This window comes from Hippopotamus amphibius, chromosome 3 (assembly GCF_030028045.1).
Source record: "Hippopotamus amphibius kiboko isolate mHipAmp2 chromosome 3, mHipAmp2.hap2, whole genome shotgun sequence".
In the NCBI taxonomy this organism is placed as follows: domain Eukaryota; kingdom Metazoa; phylum Chordata; class Mammalia; order Artiodactyla; family Hippopotamidae; genus Hippopotamus; species Hippopotamus amphibius.
The window spans coordinates 178,810,430-178,834,467 of record NC_080188.1 but is presented as its reverse complement, the minus strand read 5'-3'; the positions used below and the strand labels follow the sequence as shown (position 1 = coordinate 178,834,467).

The 24,038-nt window shown below is 37.9% G+C and overlaps 1 protein-coding gene and 1 pseudogene across 1 annotated transcript in view; both read right to left on the bottom strand.

The window, feature by feature from the left end:
• Nucleotides 1-101: 101 nt before the first annotated feature.
• The window catches only part of AIDA (axin interactor, dorsalization associated), a 43,949-nt gene continuing 20,012 nt past the window's right edge, over nt 102-24,038 (bottom strand). Inside the window, exons 5-10 of the mRNA XM_057728076.1 lie at nt 23,870-23,933; nt 23,544-23,650; nt 7,042-7,164; nt 3,675-3,797; nt 1,741-1,858; nt 102-1,628 (exon numbers count right to left, since the gene is read on the bottom strand). Coding sequence (XP_057584059.1) covers nt 1,532-1,628; nt 1,741-1,858; nt 3,675-3,797; nt 7,042-7,164; nt 23,544-23,650; nt 23,870-23,933 — 632 coding nt within the window. The 3' untranslated portion in view covers nt 102-1,531. The remainder of the gene's footprint in view (nt 1,629-1,740; nt 1,859-3,674; nt 3,798-7,041; nt 7,165-23,543; nt 23,651-23,869; nt 23,934-24,038) is intronic.
• LOC130849287 (nicotinamide/nicotinic acid mononucleotide adenylyltransferase 1-like) lies at nt 4,079-6,964 on the bottom strand (annotated as a pseudogene).

The following is a 24,038-nucleotide window of genomic DNA, read 5'->3' as shown; positions in this document are numbered from 1 at the left end:
TTTATTAAGGCAAATTCTTCATCCCCTCAAGCTACGATGGATAGAATCATTTTGAAATTAATCTAATCAAGATGAGAGGCAAGACTAAATCTGGCTGAGAATTCTTCAGGCTCATGTAGTTTTTTAACGTCCATCATAGTAAACAGAATTGACTTAACAGACAACTGAAAGTGGAGACTGCACCTCTTGAAGTGCAAGGGCTAGAACTTAATTGTGGTTACTTATCTTAAAAAGCAAATGTACCGAATGGCACGACTAGGCTTATTACACTAGTTTAAAAATAGGCCCAGTACTGGCACTCCATTCCCCTCATGCTAGCACTGGGCATTTAAAATGGAGATTATTAAATACATGGGCTCCACATCTAACCCACAGAACGCCCACCCCAAATCTTAATGTTTTGTGTATCAAATATCCACCTTGTGTGTACTATGAAAGTTTTATTTATGTCCCCTTATTAAGTCAAAAGAATGTAAATAGTCAAATTATAATAAGCTAATGACCTGCATATTTCCATATGGATGAATGTCAGTATATCTAAATAGGAAATAAATGTCAATCCTATCTACCTATATAAAAAAAAAAATAGAATATCTCCAGATTTGCATACTCCTCACTATAAGAAGAGGTATGCAGGTTTTAAGGTTTCACAATCAGTTGTCAGAAAAACAGCAGTTATTCCTGCAGTATCTTGTTAGCATCTGACTCAAATTATTTTTAGATTCCATGATTTAGAAGATGACATTAACCCAGAATTTGTAATTATTCTGAGATGGTTCCATCATTAACCCTAAAGTCACTATCAGAAAGAGTAACAATGTGATGTAGAAAAAGGCTAACCAACATGACTACAAATATGCTCCCTTTCAGGAAAACGACCTGGTCGTCTGGAAAAACCACAGCTACAACCTGCGAACACTCCCAGATAAGATACTGATTTGGCCAAGGCACACTCTATTTCTAAGCCGGAAAACCAGGAGATCGGGGTGAATCGAGGCCATCTCTGAGGAGCAGCCTATAAATTTCCAGACTGACCTTGGGCAGCATAATTGATCCAATTCCTCTCAAAGCAGTTTCATACTGTCCTACCCACATCAATCCAAAGTTTGACGTTAACTCGAAAAACCAAAGAGCACATTGGAGCAGAAGTGGACAGGTTGTGTAAACTCTAGCACATTCTTATTGCTGTATTAAGTTTGAAGACAAGCACATCCCACCCACAACAGTGTTGTTCCAGGAAGCAGGGCAGGAGTAGTTGTAAATTAGGAAAGAGGCTATTAATTGCACAATTAATAGAAAAGTGAAAACGTTTCAAGATCTACAATAAGCCTGTATCCAAAGGAGTCTTTTATGTCAGTGATGTGCTGGACTTTGAATTCTGTGCTACAGCTTTGTAATGGACTCACCCTGGCCTGCTGGCCTGGGTACGGCTTGCTTCCTGCCTGTTGAAGGGTGAGCATGCTACACAGAGCTATGATGGTTTCTACTGAGTGGTAAGATTCACAGAAGTTCCAGGGTATTCATGTCAGGATCATTCCTTGTGCAAAGTTTGATGCAGATGAAGATAAAGTGGTTTCTTGGTCAATAATTGCAATTTCTTTCTTTTAAAGTCAGTGGGTTTCTTGTATCTGTAACCACAATAGAAAAACCGTTGATAATTGATCTAGTTCAAGGTTGCATACTAAGACGAGATACTAGTCACCATTAAATTAGTATGAATTCTATATGTGCATCACTTACAGTTCTATTACAATTGGCCCAGGTTTAATTTCATCCATCTCCATGAAAGCAAAACACTTGGTGCTGGTAAACCTTTTTTTAGGCTTGTAGTGTTTGAATTCAAAGAAAATAGCTGCACCTAGAGAATTAAAGCAAAGCGGATTAGCCACAGCACATTTCTAATGTGTCAATAAATTTTCTTTGATCACCAGAAGCCTATGAACAAGCAACAACTGTCATAATTTTACAAAGTAAACTCCATCAGACAATCTCTCTGATGATATGACTGACTATGGTGTCACCCCAAAACTCGTCTGTACCTGAATGGAGGGACATGGCTCCGTATCGTCCAATTCTACAAAGTAGAGCAAAACTTCTTGAGCCAGACTGACTCAAGAATGTAAATGAGTTCATCCACAGGTAGAATTATAAAATGTTAAGAATAGAAAATACTAAATACTACAAAAAAGAACACAGGAGATACTTGTTAAGTATTAACATTATTCATAGAAACTCATTAAGTAGAAAAGGCACATAAAAGAGTTCATCGAAAAATCCAAACTTAGTTTCTCCCCACCCCAAACAAAAACTCAAAAGTTCAATTTTGGGGGTGTTTTGGAGTTCAAACAACGTAAATCATGTGCTGGTTCAGTTATTAAATATTAACTACTTCCTAATACCTTTCTCGGTGTCCAAAGCCCTGTTTTGTTATTCCTGGAATGACACGTGCTTGTGTGAAGACAGCGCTACGGACGATGAGGGCTTAGAGAGCATGCCTATCCCACCTCTCCCCCAATGAGCTAGTGGTGATGAAACACTTAGTTTTCTCTCCCCAAAGCCCAACAGATAAGCTCTCTCCACCTCCCCACAGAGAAAAGCTAAAAACAGAATAATAAGTCACCTCATCCATGTAGCCAAGAATAATTAATTTCTAAAGGCAAGGAAAAGAGATGGAAGGATGTCAGGGTCTCCCTGTTAACTGGTTCCTTATTAACACAGGCTTCACCACAGCGGTGCTGGATCTTGCTTTGCTTTTAAAGACAACATACATTTAATACTTTCACTGATGACAAAACTCACAAGTGACTAGAGGTTTAACAATGTTCAGAAATGTGTGTGCAGCCTTGACACCTGGGTCCAAATGGAACGCTTCACATGTCAAGGAAGGAAAGAAAAACCAATCACTTAGGAGACAAAGGGATGGGGATGAGGGAGAGATGGGCATATTTATTTATTTATTTGCTGTGCCACGTGGCTTGTGGGATCTTAGTTCCCGTTATGGGATCTTAGTCCCTGACCAGGGATTGAATCCGGGCCCCAGCAGGGAAAGTACCAAGTCCTAACCACTGGACCACCAGGGAATCCCCAAGATGGGCTTAATCAGCATCTACTACCAACACACACGAAAGGATTACAATTGTTAGGTTACCGGTAACCTCCGTCCCCTGGTGTATGACCCTGCCATGTCCACAAAAGAGTAGCTTCTCTTCTCCCTTCACGGCAATAATAGAGGCATTTTATTATTTAAAAACCTCATAGATCTTTAAGAGAGCAGATCCCATTTCTTAGTATCTTCAGCTATGGAACCCATCTCCTTGTCATCGTGATTGTGTCTGAGGTCTGAATAAATGTGAAAATAAAGTCACGTTTGAAAACAACATTAAAGTCCAAATATTTTAAGTTAAAAACATTTTATTATTCATCTGCTTCATCTGTAGATAATATATTTCCTGCATTCCTGGTTTGCAAAGCTCTATACTTCACGGCATTTCTAAGAAAGAACAAAATGGAAAATGAGAATAGCCAAGGGAGAGTAACTGACATGCTTACAAACACGGACTATACTCAAGAGCATCAGTCTCAGTTAAGCGGCAGTCACTGCACATAACAGATTCAAAGCTGGAGAAAATAAAGAGTCACGTTCTGAATATAGATCTACATTTAGCATCACAAACCTTTGGTTAATTTTTCAACATGCTTCTGGAGCTCAATGTCCACATTAAAATGAACATACGTATCTTCTTTTCTCGAAGCCACAGGAGTATCTTGCACAGGAGTTAAATCTATGCCATTCAGATCTGGAGAGGAAACAACAGTGTCTGTTTAGAGCCTTCAAATACAAAGACTTAAAAACTGCAAAGGAACTGCAAAGGGCTGTGTTCCCTGAAGAGGTAAAAGCTAAGAGGAGGTTCTCAGGCTGACAGAAACCCACGTCTGGGGTGAGCAGGTACCTGAAGGAGGTTGGTTTCCAAGGTCATGTAGAGGACACGGAATAGAGAGGGTGGGAGACCCCATGGATGGGAGGAGGAAGCCTCTGTAGATCACAAAATTGGATCTTTATAGTTATGAGGTGTCTTCTGGGGGCACAGGCCAGTATATTTTTGTGAGCACATTTGGGGATGCGAGTAATATATCACAATGGTGCCCCTACTGCCCAACCTTGATCAGGTGCATGGCCTAAAAATCTATCATTATCAGAACGCCCCTGCTGTATTCAAGTCAGAGGACCAAACAATGGACATGTCAGCTGCCAATGAAACCTTTCCATGAACACCTTTTTTTCTGATAAAAAGATAAACATGATTGTAATTAACTACTGATTTTGACCACATTTTTAAACTTTAGTGCATTAAAGAGGCTCACAGTTCCTTCCCCCAGTTACTAACACCCGGATGGTTTCACATTTCCAAAAGGGAAGTCCAGAATACCATGCTGTAGAATTTCTTATGTGTTAGCTTCTGCAGTGTTTCTCTGCAAAAGAGCCAGGATAACCCCAACAGTCTTCTCTTCACTCTTGGAGCTATACAAATTATACTTTTTAATATATTCTTGGACAAGGTCTGTTACCTAGTAGAGAATGCTCTGGTCCCTTCTGAGGGGTCGCCGGATCTCCGTGGATGAGATGTCATTGGTGACCCATTCATTCACCAGGTGAACGTTGCTCTGGTGTTTCCACAGCACATCAGATTCACAGCTGAGTTTCTGAGCATCATTTCCAGCTGAGTAACACAGCTAAGCCCATAGTCTCCTACGATTTTGGCAATATCCTCACTCTTCCACAGACTGGGAACACCGAAGGATTCCAATAAACCTGCTCCACACAGCAACTTCACCTTTGGCAAATCTTTTGTTTTCGTTTGCCCTAGAGATTTCTTTGGACTAAAATCTTGTCTTTGTTCAGCCCACTTCCTCTTCTGTCTGGGCCTGTCCAGTACAGGTGAGTCCTGCTGGGGATCACAGGTACCAGCCTCCGGCTTCTCCCTCGCTGGGGGCCTTAGCACCCTGGCAGTCTCTAGCCACTCCTCTGAAGACTTTTCCATGTATCAGCTTCTACCCATTTTGAGTTCTTGGTGGCAAGTTCTGCCATGATAACTTGGTGATGGGCAGAGATGAGTCCTTTCTTCTTGTACGCATTGCCGACGGGAGAAATGCCTTTGATAACTTTATATTTTCCTGTTCCATTCATATAGTCCTTGGCCAGCTCAAACTGCCTGAGGTGCATATTGGTGATAGGATTAAAGGAACCACAAGCAAGGATAACCAATTCTGTCTTCTCTGGGTTTTCCATGTGAGAATTTGAAGTTGTTGATCTAAGTGGAAAACCCTGACACCTCTCCTATGGTTTTTACAAAGGAAATTCTGTGAATCTGAAGTGTTTTGCAAGGTAGGCTATTGGAACCATTCCAACCAGTGTGTCAACAGTCTTCTAAGTTGGACTTAGAACAGTGGTTTCACATGCAAACTGTAACTCACGTCCTATGCACCAACCGGCCCGAGTCCTCTGAGAGTTGCTCTGCAGCCTGGATGCCAATCAATACTTCTTATATATATTATCTAAATTCTGGTTCTATTTGCTATAACATATGCTGATTTACAATAACCAGATGGCAAACTATGTATGGTATATGGCTGTAATTTCTGGAGCCAGGAATCATCCAGTTTAATCGAATTGAACACAGACTCATTTAATGACTACTCAGTGTTTATGTTTATTATTCAGCAGACCCATCTTGGGGACCTTAAAGCCAGAGAGTATATTTGATTACTTCAGTTGCTGAAGATACTTGCACAGTTCAACCCTAGGCAAAGGTAACATAATATCTACATTTCATCACATTTGTTTGTATTTTACAGTGTTCATTCCTGAATGAGAGATGTAGTTTTGTGAATGGCCTATCGAACAATGCAGGGTATAAATACTTTCCAGTAGACCATGGATTGGAAAACCAATAACATCTGAAGTTAAAGTATCACAGCATTAATGCTGTGGATCATGGTCTCTCCACGCTGAAATTCTTATCTGTGGCCAAAATCCTTTTTCTTTTATTTGGTACTAATGAACCCATGGGTCTGAATACTTCTATGATTGGTAAAAGCTCCCTCCATTTAATTTCAGTCCACGTCTGTTTGATTTGTTTCAAACTGCAGGTTTATTAACTGTATTCACTGTGCAGTTATTTCTGAATAACAGTATGACAACTTCATCCTCAATCACCCAATAATTATTTTTAAGAGGCTGTTGAGTGCTTTACAAATAAAGTGCTGTATAAAATGCTTGGCAACAACAAAAGAATTCAGCCATCGTGGTTTCCCTCTTAAACCAATGATCGGAAAAGTTGTTTTCAAGAATAAATGGTTTGCCACCTTAGATAGTAAAAAAAACACAAAAAACAAATCCTAAGAGTAATCATGCTTAATAATGATGGTAACATAGTTAAGGATAAGAAATACATCACTTGTCTGAAGTCCTGCAGGATTACATTCAGGGAGTGGATGTTTATGGATGCGTCCTATTTCCCTGTCTCCATTCATAATTCATCAAAGGCCTGATTCTCAGCCACCTGTGCACAGCTCTCCTAAGTACAAACCTCTCTTAGACAGGAACGAGAGAGCCTAAAGGGGAGGCGTGGGAAAACAGGAGAACACTGGGCTTTGCAAAGAAAACCACACAACCTTGGAAGGTGGAGGACATTTTTTAAACCTGTTTCCTGAAGGATGTATCTGCTGTTAAAGACTGTGTGTCTGTCTCGTCAGCACCCTTGATGGAATTTTAAGAATAGAAAGACATACATGAAGAAAAAGCCAAAAGCAAATATAAGTGTAAGTTATGGATAGGAAAGTATTTTTAGTAAGTCTCTCAGAAATGTTTGGTGAAGGAATGATGACCATCTCTTCCCAGGGATTTTGCCTCACCATAAAATGAACTAAAATAAGTTGTCACAGATACAAAAAAATCCCCTTCCCCTCCCACACCCAAAAAGTTCCAAATGAGAAGCAGTATCAAATTCACCAGAGGGAAGATGGGTATACACAGTTATTTACCTTTTACACTAACAGTGATATACGGATCAATGCATTGCCCAGCATCTTTCAGGCCAATTTTCTCAATTCTGATAGTGAGTAACGTCATTCCTGGTTCTGATGGCAACCTTGGTAATAAAGTACCTGGCAACAGAGAAAGAGCAATAAAAATGAGCTCCACCAATAATTCCAAAGTAAATATTTTAACAACCTAGAGAAAATATAGCTTTGCTCTTAACTGGCTTAGCAACTAGCCAGGCATTATTTTGGTTTCCCAAACTTCCAGAAACTTGATGTTATTCTTTTCAGACAAATGCTTAATTAGACATAAGATACGTCTACACTTCCACACTTCATATTCAACACTAAAGCATAAATTACTATCTCAAGTTTATTAAAAATTCCAATCCAGGAAGTCCAATTACAAATTACCATGTAATAATAATGTATATATTATATTCATATAATATATACACTTCACATTTACTCCTATATATATACAATATACTCAATAATTTCTCAACATGAAGTGGTAGAACAAAGACACAAAAATCTTTTTAAACATTTGTTACATTTTCCTAAAGTTTGAAAAATTTAATACCAGAATCAATCAACAAATCTTTCAGTTACTATTAATGGAAGAAATAATGTATAACTTAAAATTTATATATTTAACTGAATAACTTTACAGTCTAATTTCCCACTCCTTTCTTCATCCTGTCCTATATGATCTATTCTCTCAGAAATCAGTTCTACTGAGAATGGTTCATAATACCACAAGAGCAATTGTATGTTTGAAATCTTTTCCATATATCAAATTTTTTAAAACAGAAAAACGACTCAGAACCACACAAGAGCATTCCTTACCAGAAAAGTGACATGAGAAAGAAAACTATACAGCTTGTTCATTTATTTCAGATAATCGATGGAGAACAGATGCAAACGAAAATTGATTTTAATATGCATATGGTGCCACAAACTACAGAACCTAACATTTATAAAGGACTTTGGTGACATTCTTCAAGCTTCTATCCAACAATGTGTTAGCCTACTTTTAATGATGGAGTATTTGAAGCACGTCAATAAATCAACTTACCACATTCAAAATATATTACATTTGACTGACTGCAAACATGCTTGAGAGAATTTTAGGGGGTGATGAAAACATTCTCAAATTGGAACAAACTGATAGATACTCAACACTACAGATTTATCAAAAGTCACAGTTGTACAATTATTATGAATGAATTTTATGACGTGAAAATTACTAACATTCAATGGTTTTCTTACATTAAAGATAAAAGGTCTTTACTGCACCTACTATCTAACCATTCTCTAAAGAATTTTAAATTGTGAAATCTAACACATATTCACAAATGCAAGTAAAATGAGTGTACAGCTTAAAGAAAAGCTGCAAAGCGAGGTCAAAAAATAAAGCATGACCTCAGGAGCTCCCTTCTATCCCCATCCAATGTTCTTCTGAATCCCTCCCCAATACCCTAGCTTTTAAAATAATTGCTAAAAAACATCCCTGCATAATCATGTTTTGCCTGCTTTTGAACTTTAGATGTATCCCATGGTTGCCAATAGCTGTAATTTGTTCACTTGTATGATTGTACAGTATTAGCATGTAGTATGCAGGCTGTATACATATACCACAGTTTTTGTATCCATTCCTCGGTTGATAGGCATTTGAGTTTCTTCAAGTTTTTGGAAACTGTTAACAGTAAACATTCTTGGGTACATATTCTGCTCCACATAAGCACACATTTCCAAAGGGTAGAATTACTGAGTCACATGGTGTATTACTTCATGTTTCCTAGTAATGGCAAACTGCTTTCCCAAGTGGTCATGTCAATTTCTACTCATAGTACAATTCCCATCACTCAACATCCTAACAGTTGGAGTGGGAAGATTCTTCTTTTTAGCCAATTTAAGTGTGGCAAAATGCCAATCTAGTTTTAAGTGCACTTCTCCAATGATTAATGAGGTTGAGCACCTTTTAAAATAATCATCTGGATTTCCCTTTTTCTGAAGTGCCTGTTCAATTATTTTGCAGACTTTACTATGGAAATGGTCATCTTTTTTTTTTAATAAATTTGTTTGTTCATTTATTTATTTATTGTCTGTGTTGGGTGTTCGTTGCTGCGCGCGGGCTTTCTCTAGTTGTGGAGAGTGGGAGCTACTCTTCATTGCAGTGTGTGAGCTTCTCAGTGCGGTGGCTTCTCTTGTTGCAAAGCACGGGCTCTAGGCGTGCAAGCTTCAGTAGTTGTGGCACGTGGGCTCAGTAGTTGTGGCGCACGGGCTTAGCTGCTCCATGGTATGTGGGATCTTCCTGGACCAGGACTCGAACCCATGTCCCCTGCACTGGCAGGCAGATTCTTATCCACTGCGCCACCAGGGACATCCCATTCATCCTTTTCTTACTGATTTGTAAGAGTTCTCTAATATTTTGATATAAGCTTTTTATTGGATACATGTTTTACAAATAGTTTCTCAGTGGCTTTCCTTTAAAAAAAATCTTTATAGTGAAGGGTAACATATTAAAAAGTGTACAAATTCTAAGCACAGCTTAATGAATTTTCACAAAATGAACACACCTGTGCAGCTAGCACCATATCCAGGAAACAAAGACATTACCAGCATCTTAGGAACCTGACCTGTGCCCCCAACACACATCCAAATCACTCTCTCTCCCAAGAGATAACAGCTATTGTTGACTTAAACACCAAGATTAGTTTTGCATGTTTAGAATGCCTTTTCTCTGTTTATGGTGTTTTCTGATTTTGGTAAATTCTTCTTCTTTTTTTTTGTTTTTTTGGCCGTGCTGCATGGCATGTGAGATCTTAGTTCCCCAACCGGGGATCGAACCCACACCCCCTACAATGGAAGCAAAGAGTTTTAACCACTGGACCACCAGGGAAGTCCCTCATTATGGTAAATTCTTAATGTCAATATATTCAAATTTCTCAACCTATAAATCGCTTTATAGTCAGTGCTTTCTGTATCCTAGCCAAGAAGTCTTTCCCCACTTCAAGATCATGAAGGTATTCTTATAAGAGCTTTATTGTTTTGCCATTCACATTTAATTCTATAATCCATCTAGAATTAATGTTTGGCTATGGTGTGTGGTAGGAGCCCAGTCCCGTTCTACTCCACATAGACACTCAATTGTCCTGCACTACTTATTTAATAGACTGTCATTGTTACTGAGTCTAAACTCCCACTGCTCCTTGCCACATGACAGGCCAATAATCAAGAGACGAGTTGCTGGGGCAAGCAATAATGACTTTATTTGGAAAGCCAGCAAACCAAGAAGATGGTGGGCTCATGCCCCAAAGAACCATCTTGCCTGAGTCAGAATTCAGGCTCCTTTTATACTAAAAGGGGAAGGAGTGAAGTCAAACACTTCTTGGTTCCCATCAACCTCTGCAGTCACTCACAGGTGGACCTGGTCAGGATGTTTTCTATGAGCTAAAAAAAGGTATTTTAGCTTAATGCTCATTACTCAGGAAGCAGGGTTCCCAGAGATGGACTATTATGCATAATTTAAGCTTGTAGGCAACATCTCTTTAGTGATGAACTTGTAATATAATACAAAAAGTTCTTCCCTATTACATCATTTCACCCATGGATCTGCAGTACCACCTTGATCACAAATCAAGTGTAGGTCTGTTTCCAGGTTCTCCATTCTCTCTCCCTGGACTATTCTTATCCTGGCATCACTACCACGAGTGTCTTGATTACTATAACTTTACAAACAGTCCTGACATTTGGTAAAGCAAATTCTCCTGCCTTGACATTTTTCTTCAAGAGTCTTAACTACTTTTCATGCTTGTTGCATTCCACGCAAATTATAACACAATAGCTGTCAAGTTCTCAAAAAAACAACAAAAAAAACCAGCAAACAACTAAAACACTGCTGGGGACTTCCTTGGTGGTGCAGTGGTTAAGAATCTGCCTGTCAATGCAGGGGACATGGGTTCAATCCCTGGTCCGAGAAGATCCCACATGCTGCAGAGCAACTAAGCCCGTGTGCCACAACTACTGAGCCTGTGCTCTAGAACACACAAGCCACGACTACTGAGACCATGTGCCGCAACTACTGAGACCATGTGCCGCAACTACTGAAGCCCGAGCACCTAGAGCCCATGTTCCGAAACAAGCCACCACACTGCAACAAAGAGTAGCCTCTGCTCACTGCAACTAGAGAAAGCCTGCATGCAGCAACAAAACCCAACACAGACAAAATTAAATTAATTAATTAATTAATTTTAAAGAAAACACTGTTGGGACTGCAGTGAAGTTCAGATCAATTTCAGAAACAGTCCCATCTTTACAAATTGCTTCTTCCAACCCATGAACTGGAATATCTCTATTTATTTAAGACTTCTTAATTTCTTCCAATAAAGTTTTATTGTTTTCTTCACATAGGCCTTACTTTTTTTGTTGGATTTATTAAAATACATTGATATTTTCTGATACTATTATAAATGCTTTATTTCACTTTCCATATTTTCTTGTTCATAGAGATAAAAATATTTTTTGAGAGATACTTTTTAAAAAATCAAGGTATAACTGACATACAACATTAGTTTCAGGTGTACATGATTTGATTTGATATTTATACATACTGCAAAATGATCACAAGTCTATAGAATCAATTCTTACATACATATTTTATTTTTTTTAAAGATTTATTTTATTATTTATTATTTTATTTTTGGCTGCGTTGGGTCGTCATTGCTGCGCACGGGCTTTCTCTAGTTGTGATGAGTGGGGGGCTACTCTTCATTGCATTGTGCCAGTTTCTCATTGCAGTGGCTTCTCTTGTTGCGGAGCACAGACTCTAGAGCGCGGGCTTTAGCAGTTGCTGCGCTAGGGCTTAGTTGCTCCAAGGCATGTGGGATCTTCCCGGACCAGGGATTGAACCTGTGTCCCCTGCATTGGCAGGTGGATTCTTAACCACTGCGCCACCAGGGAAGCCCTTACATACATATTTTACATCCAAGAACCACACTAACCCCTCTTACTAATCCTAATTACTTATCTATAGGTTCTTTTGCATGTTCTATATACATATTCATGTTCTACATACATATTCATAAAACATACAAATAATTTTAATCTTTTATTTCTTTTTTTGGTCCTAATGCACTAGTTATGACTTCTAGAATGTTGATGAAAAGAGGTCATAGTAGGCATGTTTTGTTCCTGATCTGAAAAGAAACATTTTAGGTTCCTTTTGGCTCAAGGTGTCCCTTAGAGGATACCCAGAAAAGTGTTCTGTTCTTAGTCTATCAGAATTTTTTAAGATCAAGAATAGATTTAGAATTTAAACCTTTCTACATCTATTCAGAAGATTATGAGATTTTTCTCAATCTGCTAGTGTGAATTACCTTGATATATTTTGCTTACTTAATAATATATTCTAAAAAATCATCAGTTCATGGAGATTTTCCTGATTATTACCTATAATATTCTATAGTATTATTCAGCCAATCTACATATGACAGGTTGTTTCTAATATTTTATTATTACATATTATACCACAATAAACAACCTGGTGTATATGCAAATATTTTCTTCATATTATTGGAGGTGTATCTTGAGAATAAATTCCTAGAAGTGAGATTGCTGGGCCTAAGAGTAAATGTGTATTTTTGTTGTTATTATTAAATATTGCTGAATTCCCCTCCAGAGGGACTGTACTATTCTGTACTCTCACCAGTGATGAATAAGCATATGTCTCCCCATAGCCTCAGCAACACTTGTTTAAATGTGCACATCTCTTATTGTAAGTTGAGTATCTTTTCATATGTTTAAGGGCTATTTGTATATCTTTGTGTGTCTGTATGTATTGTCTGTTCATGTCTTTTGCCCAGTTTTTTTTTAAACCATCAAAAGATATATTTCAAATAATAGCAAAATATAAAAATATAAGCAAAATGACATAATTTTTAAAAAACGCTAAGCAATGGATTTGAGACACTTTGGTTCTATTCTTCTGTCTTGTTGCTAAGGTCCTCTTTGTTCTCCCACTGTTATATGTGTGAGACAGGCATGACAAATGATTAAAAGGGCTTTGCAAGACCTACTAGGAGGTTAAAAGGAATTACTGAAACAGTGTTCAAATACTTTATAAATACCATTAACAAAGATATTTATTTTATTATATTTTTGTCTTCTTTCAGTGAAGATGTTCTTTCAAATTCTCAACTAGAGAGATGTTAGCTCTCTTCAAAAGCGATACTCCCAGTGAATCATAACATTTCTGATTAAGAAAGACAATACTAGAACTGTGCTGCCTGAGGAAAAAAGAAAGAACTGCAGTACAAATGGTAACGTTCCTAGACTTAGTCCAATCAAGTTATGTTCAACTGACATAATATTTTGTTACTCCAGAACTTTCAAGTATCATTTTGAAACCATAATCTCACTGTGAGATTTTTTTATATAAATAGTAAGAATTTAATTTATGCAAACGTTTATAGTGCCAGTTATCTCTGAGTAGATTTTTTTCCCTTAAGAAAGCTGCTTCAGTGAAGAATCATTTCTTACACATCCATGTTTAGACTCAAAAAGAAACGTTCTTCTTTGAAAAGACAGAAATACCCAAGTAATGTTAAAGCTTTCTGTAGCCAGGGATTGCGCACCTACTCCAAGTGTGGGATCCCTCCCTGGAGATTCTTGATGAATTAAAAATGTTTGCCAGTTACTCATAGCTCATCAGATGTGTTCACCTTTGGTAGTTCACATTCCTCACTGGGATGACAACTTTGAAGGATTTCCTTGTAGTGGTTCTTCAGATCTTCATACAAAGAAACAGTTTCCTGTGAGTGAGCCAATGGTAACACCTTTTCATTCAGTAACATCTGCACTTGGAATTCTTCTTTAGGAGTCTTAGCATTTTTACAATGGTAAAGCACAAATATTAGGTTTGAGGCAAAGGGTACAATGTGACCACTACAGAACTTCGGATGCATTTGCTCCTTGTAATTGTAAGCTGCTAGGCTGCCCAGTTTTTTAATGTGCTAGTGGTCTCTATTGTCACAACTTAAATTTTTTATTTATATACTAAGGATGTTAGCCCTTTGTCTTTTTTTACTTTGATTATGGCTTTTTTTTTTTCTTTTTTGACAGTCAAAAGTGATTTCTTATCCAATTTTCAAAGTCAATGACAGATTCTCTTTTTATAAGGCTATGTTTTTCCCAAGTGAACATTAAAACTGTTTCTACTTTTGGATGAATCAGTTTCATAATCTGTAACTGTCCAGCTCTTTTAGTTGAATGAATGGGATGACATTTCTTTCCTTGTTACCAACAAACTTTTTTGCCTGAGACCACACTAAAATCTAATCTAGCTACTAAATATATCTCTAACTGCAATACGAAGGCAGTATTTCAAGCTGAAAAACAATTTATGCAGCTTAATTATTCCCTAATTCAACGTAGAGAGTATTTTCAAGTGTTTTCATTTGCAAACACTCCATCATGAAAGTTCAGTTTTACCCTCATTATACCCTATTAAAGAATAGCTGCAAGCTGATTATAAAATGAGGACTACAAATGATACAGAAAGGTGAATGTTGAAGGTATTTCATGATGGTTTCCAATGTGCCCTCCCACTGCATGACCAACTTCTACACACTCGGAGTCTCAACTCAGGCTAGATTACCTGTGCTGAACTCCCTCCACCTTTTTTTTTTGTTCATCCGTACACTGCACATCTCTAGCCATAATTACTCACTTTTGGCTTTGTCTTGTTCACTACACGGTAAGCATCTTGAAAGACAAAGTCATTTGTGTATTGTTTGGCATTAGTAATAAATATCTTTTTTGAATGAATATTTTGTTGAATGAATAAATCAATTTCACGGCTCTAAAGGTTACATTATGCTCTAGCAAAAAAAGGTTAGATTTTATATGTATATATACACACACAGGCTCTAGCTATCTATCTATGTGCAGTCTTAGAATACGCATGAAGAAAGATAAAATATTAGGATAATACCATACCATACCACCTGCAGCTCCTGCGTTAGATAAGAAAGGTAGCACATTTAATGTGCCAATGGTAAAACCATACGATAATTATAAATCAAAGCACTACGTTAAAAAAGATTTCTAAACAATTAAATTATTCAACTATATAAAGTAACATGAGAACAAGTAACTAGGTAAACCTGGAAGACTACAATCAGGATAAGAAAAGAAATTATGATATGTGATCTGGTATAGACTAAGCTTTTCCAACTAGAACTAAATAATTTGCTATTAGATCCAGAGCAGGGACCAAAAATAACAAATGTTCTTCTACATGGAAGTGCTGCATAAACAACAAATAATCAATACTTACAGAACACGTACTATGTGCCAGGCGATATTCTAATCATTTGTATGTGTCACCTCATTTACTCCTCACAACAGCTCTATGATACAGGTGTTAATGTCAGTCCCACTTAGAGGTGAAAACTGAGGTACAGAAAAGTTAAGTAGCTGGTCCACTACCACACAGTGGTCTGACCCTAGAGTCCATGCTTCTAACCACCACACCCCATTGCCATTTTTGTAATTTAATTGTCCACAAGGCCTAAAAAGGACCTGCAGGATAATCTCCATCTCAAGGTCCTTAATGTAAGTTCCTTTGCCATGTAACATACATGTTCACAGGCCCCGAGGATTGGAATATGGACGTCTTTGGGGTGCCATTACTTCTGCCCCACACTTTTCAATACAGAAAGCTCCATGTGCTATAGCTAACTGTCTAAACCAGGATTCCTCAGCCAGGGTGCTGCAGAATCCTAGGGGTGTGCTGGAGCTGTCGCTAGGAGCTCCACAAAAGAGAGTGATTAAAAGAGAATAAACACCGTCTGAGCTTTGTGCACTGAGCGATGCACATTCACTGTGATGGACAGAGACCGGGCAGTCCCTACAGCAACTCTGTTACAGGTCTGTGAGCCTCATATGGCAGTGGGCAGCAGGACCATGTTCATTTGGTTGGATCCATTTTTAGTTTTGTATGCGAGAAAGGGGCAGCCACTGTAAGCGAGTGAGCTCAACGCTGCACGGAGAAAGGCAGCCTGATGAGTCAGCCTCTTCTGATTTACCCGCCCAACCTCCCCTATGCACCACCAACAGGAGCAAACATGTCCTACTGCAGTCAAAGAAAACTGGAGGGCATTATTGGATTCAATGTGGCTTCTGAAGAAGAGGTATGAGCTAGGAGAGGAGGATTCCAATCCTAAGCCTACGGACGATTCTGATAAGGTAATCACAAGCTCCAGGGTCATTTTACTGCACGAGGGCAATAGGGGACACACCAAAGTCCATCTTGATGATGAAAACAGTTTATCAATGGGTTGTATTTGGACCGGTAATCCAAGCTGTGTCCTATTCCATAGTTCATCAACTATGGAAAACAATTTATGAATGCAGCTAGGGATCCAGAAACATTAAAAAAAAACACTTAACTACAAATCACAACCATTGATGAGGTGCTAATACTTTGAGATTCTAATAGCCATTTAAAATAAACAGAGTAAAGACTTTTTTTTTTCCAGTCATATTCAGTTTAAAAGGCTTAGAAGGCAAATTACTCAGCAGCAGAATTTAATGCCCAGCAAAAGAAAAGTCACGGTTGGTGAGAATCTGATAGTGCCAACATGTGAAATTAGAGTAAGTGTTTAGGACAAGATTCAGCATAAGAAATTTAAAAGGTCCCATTCTAACAGTACAATAAACTGACATTGATGACATTTCACATGATGCTAAAAATAGCTTCTCTGTTGAGTCTACAGATTTAGCTAATAAATGTCATACTGTAGCATTTGTGAGCTCTATACATGGTGGTGAAAGTCAAGAAAACTGCTGCTGCTACAAAGGTCCCAAACAAGCCAAGGCCAAATGGATTCAATGTCCAGTCTTCATCTCTGTCTCTAAAGAACTGCACTGAGATGTCCATCAACAGCTGGTCCCCCTCTTGCAGAAACAGAACATCCTGACACTGTCACAACTCACAGCTTTCTTCACAGAAAGATGCTACTGCCCAAACTCTTGCAGATCAAAGGAAAAGAAGTTGTGGACGATATCACAAAACCAGCTAAGTTTATTAAACAAAGACCAATTCACTCCAGAATTTTTTTTAAAAAACTGTGTGAAAATGCCCAATCAAGCAGCAGTGCAGGCTCTTGGCTAAGTATTTTACAGCCTCTGTCACCAAGGGGGAGGAAGAGGGGGATGGGGCGCCAGGCCTCGAGTCCCCAGACTGCTGGTGCAGTGTCCAGCGATGGGCGCCATCTCCCTCCTCCTGCAGCTGGCAGAACACCAGGAGAAGGGGAGGAGCAGCTGCAGCCCCTCGTCCTGCATCTACAACTCCTCTGTTCCAAGGGAAGCTGACGACACTGCAGAACCCAGCATAAGGAGGATCTCTGTGTGGGGCCAAGACACTTTGGAAGAGAGAGAGTGCAGAGAACCAGACTAGGAATGGACCGCCAGCCCAGGGACCAGGAGTCTGTGTGTTAAGTCCACAGAAGAAAACAGGTTACAGGGAAACTGAAGTCAGTGAAATCCTTTTAAGACCCTGTCCTCACATGATTTTTCTTTCTAGTCTAAAACAGAAAATGGCACGATGGTCTTTGTTCCAGAACAGTGGTATATCATCACCTAGACATGAATCCAAAAGAGGCAATGCATTTTTGGATAATTACTGAGGATTACATCCTTTGAAAACACTGTCATTTGAGTTTGCTTATTAAGTAATTGTATCTGCTTAACGTTTTGTGTGATACTGTACAGATGTTCCCACGGGCATTGGTTCTACAATGAGAGGTGAGCTGGTCCTTATTTTGCCTTGGTGCTTCGGAAGTTAAACATCACTAAGAAGGAGTATATTAATTGGAAGTTAAACATCACTAATAAGGAGTATATCCACACTTAGAGCAGAGTTCAATAGGGTGTCCAAAAGGTAGACTAAGCAATGCTATATATGTGTCATAATACATATAATCTTGTCAGTTTTCGCTGCTTTAGATCTATCATACTCAAGCTCGCATATCTAGTACTACTGACAGATACTGTCATCCAATTTTTTTAAGTGTACATTTCTTTGTGCTGCTAAAGTATAATTTAAAAAAAAAAGGACATACATGATAATTCTTTGCATTTAAGTAGCATTTTTTTCTTTCAAGAAAAAAAAACTTTAATCTGGGATAATTTTAAACACAATTTAAGATAATGATATTGATCAAACCGGCCACAATATTTGGTAGCTAGGTAACACATTAAATGTGTCTTCAAATTCTCGTATTAGATAATCTTTGCAACTGACATTGCATACAGATAAAAGGTTATGGAGGGACCAGTTATTTGTTTTGAAATACTGAATTCAATTTGGAGGTAGAAATTGTGGTAAAATATTAAAACACATATACAATTTCTTTTAGCGAGCCATTTATTGTTTAGCAGTTGAGGAACATGGCTTCCTCTAAGCTTTCAAGAAAAAGTTTGAAAAATTATAAGACGTTTGTTCATTTTTAAAACTGTTTCAAAAGTTTGAAAAAAAACTTGGGGGCCATTATCATCTAAATAATACTGTATCTAGGTCTATGAAATTAAAATCATACCTGACTGAAGCTGTTTGCATACATAAAGAGTACATCCGTGTTAATAGATCACATTTTGGAAAAAAAATAATTTATTAATAAACACACATCCACAAAGTCTGGAAGGAGTCAGTGGGCATGTGCTTCATGTAGAAACGCTAGTTTAAAAAGGGCAATCCATCATTCCCTACGGCAAGCAGCGAAGAGCTCCCCACAGGTGTCTGAGTTGAAAGGTTGAATTGCCAGAGGACTTTTAAGAAAAGAGTAGGCCAGATGTTGCTGGGTGCTTTGAAGATGAGGGCTGCAGGATGCAGCCTACTTAACAGACATTTCATATGAACCAGTCTCTGCAAAGCTCTGAAGAAAACCCTTTAACTTCAAGTGACAGGATTCTTGGATTAAAAGAAAAAAAATTAAGCTGTAAAAGGAAATCCTGAAATGTTTCCATGAATGCTTGGGCTTGAGGGAGAGGAAAAATGTAAATAATTTTCAAATCTTATTAAAAACCAGTGTGGAGAACAAGAGAACAAAATCAAAGAGTATTTTCCTTCCCCCCTTTATATACTAATAAATGCCTGGGTGAGGAATGCTTTTTCTGATTCTTCTGCATAGCCTGAGAACTTGAGATTTTGGGAGAAGAAAAAGAACTTAGTAAACTTTGGTCTAATCATACCCTTGAGATGGTATTCACTGATGTGCCTCTAGGCACACTCTGGATTTCTGTGAAAGAAGGATGTCCTGATATTCACAGGAGAGCAATGAACATTTTGCTGCAACTTTCAACTTCTTACGTGTGTGAGCAAAAAAAAACTTCATTTCAGCTGAAAATGAAATTCATGTTTGCTTATCTCTCAAGTTCAACCCCCCAGAACTGAGTATTTGTGCAGCAAAACCCAAGAACAGGTTTCACACTGAAGAGGTATATTTCATTCTTTATTTTTAGTTTCAAAAATAAACATGTTTTATGCATACTTAAACCTATAGAAGAGCTCAAAAAACCAACATGTTTGTATAATTTTGAAACTGCTAAGCCTATGTTTGAGTTTAATCATGTCATTCAGTAAAAAAAAAAAAAAGGTTTTTTAAAATCTTGAAAATTGTGTTTTGGCTCTTTTTTATTCATATTTCTTGGGCTTATGATTTTAATAGCTTTATATTCAACACTGTCAATAAATTCTTAGGTCATAAAAAAATAGGTTATAAATTCACATCCTTGATTTAAATGAAATCTACCAAGCTTGCCTTTAGAAGAATGAAATCCTAATTTGGTTTTTTCCAATTATTTAACAAAAATTTATTACGTCTGCCATATGAGTTTTTTAAATTTTGAAAAGGAAAAAGATTAATATCAAAAAACATAAGATCCTATCTACTCCACCCCCATTAAAGGTTGGCTAAAGAGCCACTTTCGGTTTTAAATGGGAAAAAACTATTCTGGGTCATACCACATCTACATACCGTACCTTATTCCTCATTAGCCTTACAGTGGCTGTGGTTACACAACTGCAGGCGTTTATCAACACACATACACCTGCACACGAGAAAGGGTGAATTTTGTATAGTAAGTGATACCTCAATAAACCTGACTTTTAAAAAAAGTCACAACAAACTTACAATTCAGTAAATTATATTAAAAACAAAGGTAATAAATAAAAAGTCAGAACAATTCCTAGAACTATCTTGCCACCAAATGCAGATACAGCCTAGGCATCTCTGAAATCTTGGATTCTTTCAGAGCAAGAAGGAAAATAAAATGTTTCTTGCTTCACAGTTAAGTGAAAAGTTAAATGCCATCGTGCTATTTGGATGATCTCAATGAATATAATTTTACAAGTTATTTTCTAATGACACCTATAGGTCCTGGACAATAATGATCCCAAACTACATATAGCTAATTAAACTACATGTACTCTTTCGAAAAAGAAATTCAGAGACTAGAAGGGTTCAGTAAGCCTCTGTACCACTGAAATGAAATACATAATGCTATATCAGAATTCAAAAATCCCTTCAGTTTGAGCTTCATCTTACACAGCAAATGGATTTAATTTATGGTAGAAGTTTCTTTCTGAACCCCATAAAGACCTTGATCTGTCTGTTTCATGGCTTACATCATCCTGTTTGCTACAGAAGTACCGCACGTGAGGTAACAGCCAAATCAGATAGAAATTTACAGTACTGGAAGCTACTACAGTAATTACACTATGTGGTTTGAAAAGGGAATACTAACTATCCAGTCAGTAAAATGGCAAGATAATTACTCTCATCATCTCAGCAATTTTGAAATTTCCTACATATATGACAAAAGCAAAAAAAATACACCTCTCTCTTCACAAAGCAAGGTACGTTAGGAATAATGCCCTTATACCAAAGAAACATTAACAATAACAGCGACCATCTGTAGTCATTTTCCCAATAATCCCACAGTGTCGGCATGGTTATCGCCACTGGAAGGTGACACTGGTAAGAACCACCCCCTCTCTAACATTCAGTAAATGGCAGGTGCTGCAGTAAAAGCTTTAAATGCAATACCTTGTTTAACCTTCACGGGAACCTTATGAGTTAGGCACGATTATTATCCCATTTTATAAATAAAGATATTGAGGTTCAGACTGGTTTAAGAATAGGTGCAACGAGTAATGTACAGAGATTAGACTCAAGCCCAGTATCTGTGGGTTCAAGCCTGTGTTACTCCTACTCCATCATGCCTCCTCCCCAAGGGGCATTACAAACACTGGAATGTTACTATCATTACTTTATTACTTTACTGTGCTTCACAGATATTGCGTTTTTTACAAATTGGTAACCCTGCATCAAGGCGCCATTTTTCCAACAGCATTTGTTCACTTCGTGTCTTTGTGTCACATTTTGGTAATTCTTGCAATACTTCCAACTTTTTCATTATTATTATTATTGTTACAGTGATCTGTGATCGGTGATCTTTGATGTTACTATCATAATTGCAGATGTGGTGGAAACAGCAAAAGAACTAGAATTACACATGGAGCCTGAAGATGTGTCTGAATTGCTGCAATCTCATAAAACTTTAATAGATGAGGAATTGCTTCACACAGATGAGCAAAGAAAGTGGTTTCTTGAGATGAAATCTACTCCTGGTGAAGATGCTATGAAGATTGTTAAAATGACAACAAAAAAAAATTTAGAGTATTACATAGACTTAGTTGATAAACAGTGACAAGGTTTGAGAGAGAACTGACTCCAATTTTGAAAGAAGTTCTACTATGGGTGAAATGCTATTAAATAGCACTGCACGCTCTCGAGAAGCTGTGAAAGGAAGAGTCAATCCAGGTGGCAAACTTCACTGCTGTCTTATTTTAAGAAGTTGCCACAGCTGCCCCAATCTTCAGCAACGACCACCCTAATTAGTTAGCAGCTGTCAACATTAAGACAAGACTCTCCACCAGCAAGAAGATTACAACAAGCTGAAAGCTCAGATGATGGTTAGCATCTTTTGGCAATAAAGTTTTTTTTTCAATTTATTTTATTTTATATTTGGCCATGCTGCACAGCATGCGGGATCTTAGTTCCCTGACCAGGGATCGAACCCATGCCTCCTGCAGTGGAGGCATGGTGTCCTAAACACTGGACCAACAAGGAATTCCCAATAAAGTATTTTTTAATTAAGGTATATACATTATTTTTTTAAACGTAATGCTATCACACACTTAACAGACTACAGTATAGCATACATGTAACTTTTACATGCACTGGGAAACCAAAAAATTCATATGACACGCTTTTTTGCCATACTCGCTTTCTTGTGGTGGTCTGGAACCAGACCTGCAATATTTCCAAGGTCTGCCTCTACTTTTATTACCAAGAAAGTTATCAGGATAACACATAAATTGTATCCAGCTGTATTTTAAAGCTTCTGGAGTCTATTCTAAAATATATCACAATATATCAGCATATTACACTAAAGTGAACTAGTTTACCAGAAATGAAAGCTGTGTGCTGTGTAAGAACAGAACAGAGTAAAACAGTAATTGGGAGGGGCAAGAAATTTATCCAGGGTGCCTGCCTAGCTTACTGACAGGGAAGGAAGATCTTGAAATAACAAAGCCTTGCCATACATTATTCACTTTCCTAAAACAAGATAGGGAAAAAAGGGTATTTGCTCAGTATCCATTCTCCTGAGTCCAGTTTTAATGACCACGATTTGATTCATTAAAGAAGTACTTACGATAGTGTACAGAAAAGAGTGAACATAGCAGGCCTGACATGGTTATTCTTAGAAAGGCCTGATTACAAGGTTGGCCCCTGACTAGTGTCTAGGAATCCGGATTTTCCGAGGGTTCCTACTATCTGATGAGAAGGGTCACTATGCCCAAATTATTTTTAAAAACAATATGGTTTATGCTGAATTATCTGCTTTTCCTCAGGGAGTCTGGAATTGTGGTCAGCGCTAGGCAGAGGGGATCCATGGGATCAGCCCCCAGTAACAACCCTGGGCACGGAGTCTCTCGTGTGCTTCCCACTTCCCTCGCGGACATTTCACGTGTGTCATTACAATTTGTTGCTAGAGGAATGTGTGACTCCACTGAGAGAGGACTCTTGGAAGCTTGCACCTGGTTTCCTCCAGACTTTGCTCATGCACCTCTTCCCTTTGCTGACTTTGTTTTTGTATTCTTTCTCTGGAATAAATCAGAGCTGTGAGTACAACCACATACAGAGTCCTGTGAGTCCACCTAGTGAGTCTCCGAACCCGAGGGTGGTCTTTAGGACCCAGACACAGACAGCAAGATACTTGCAGACTATACTCAGAAAACAGCTACTGTCCATAACATGACCATTTGCCTAATATTGGCTAGCACTCCCTACTAGCAAATACCAAAATAAGTTCCAAACTCCTTGACCTTGTATTGCATTAAGTAATGTATATTTTTAACAAGTGATACTCACCAGGCACTCTAGCAGGAAAGGAATCAGGAGACCCCGCTCCAGCACCACCCTCTTCTTCATCTTCTTCAAATTCCAAATTCTCCTCTTCACCAGGTGCTAAAATTCTTCTACATGCAAAAGGACAGAAAAAATAGTGAGCTACAACACTAAATATACTAGAGAAGCCTCACAGCTACTCATTTCCTAGGTAAGCTGTAGATATAAAAAATGCTGACATAAAATGTTAATATGTTACTACTGATATCAATGATACCAACATTGATATAAAACATCCAGAAATATCAGAGAAATTGGTACAAGAACACAAATACTGGTGTTTATTTTACCTTAAGGGGACAGGCTGAACATCAAATGGGAATTCTTTATTATATGTAAGAATATTCTTTAGGACTAGAATAAAAAGAGAAAGACATATGAATTATCTCATGAATCAAAATAAACAATTTTACTGTAAATGACTGATTTTTAGTTAATTTTACTATGCCTATCAATTCC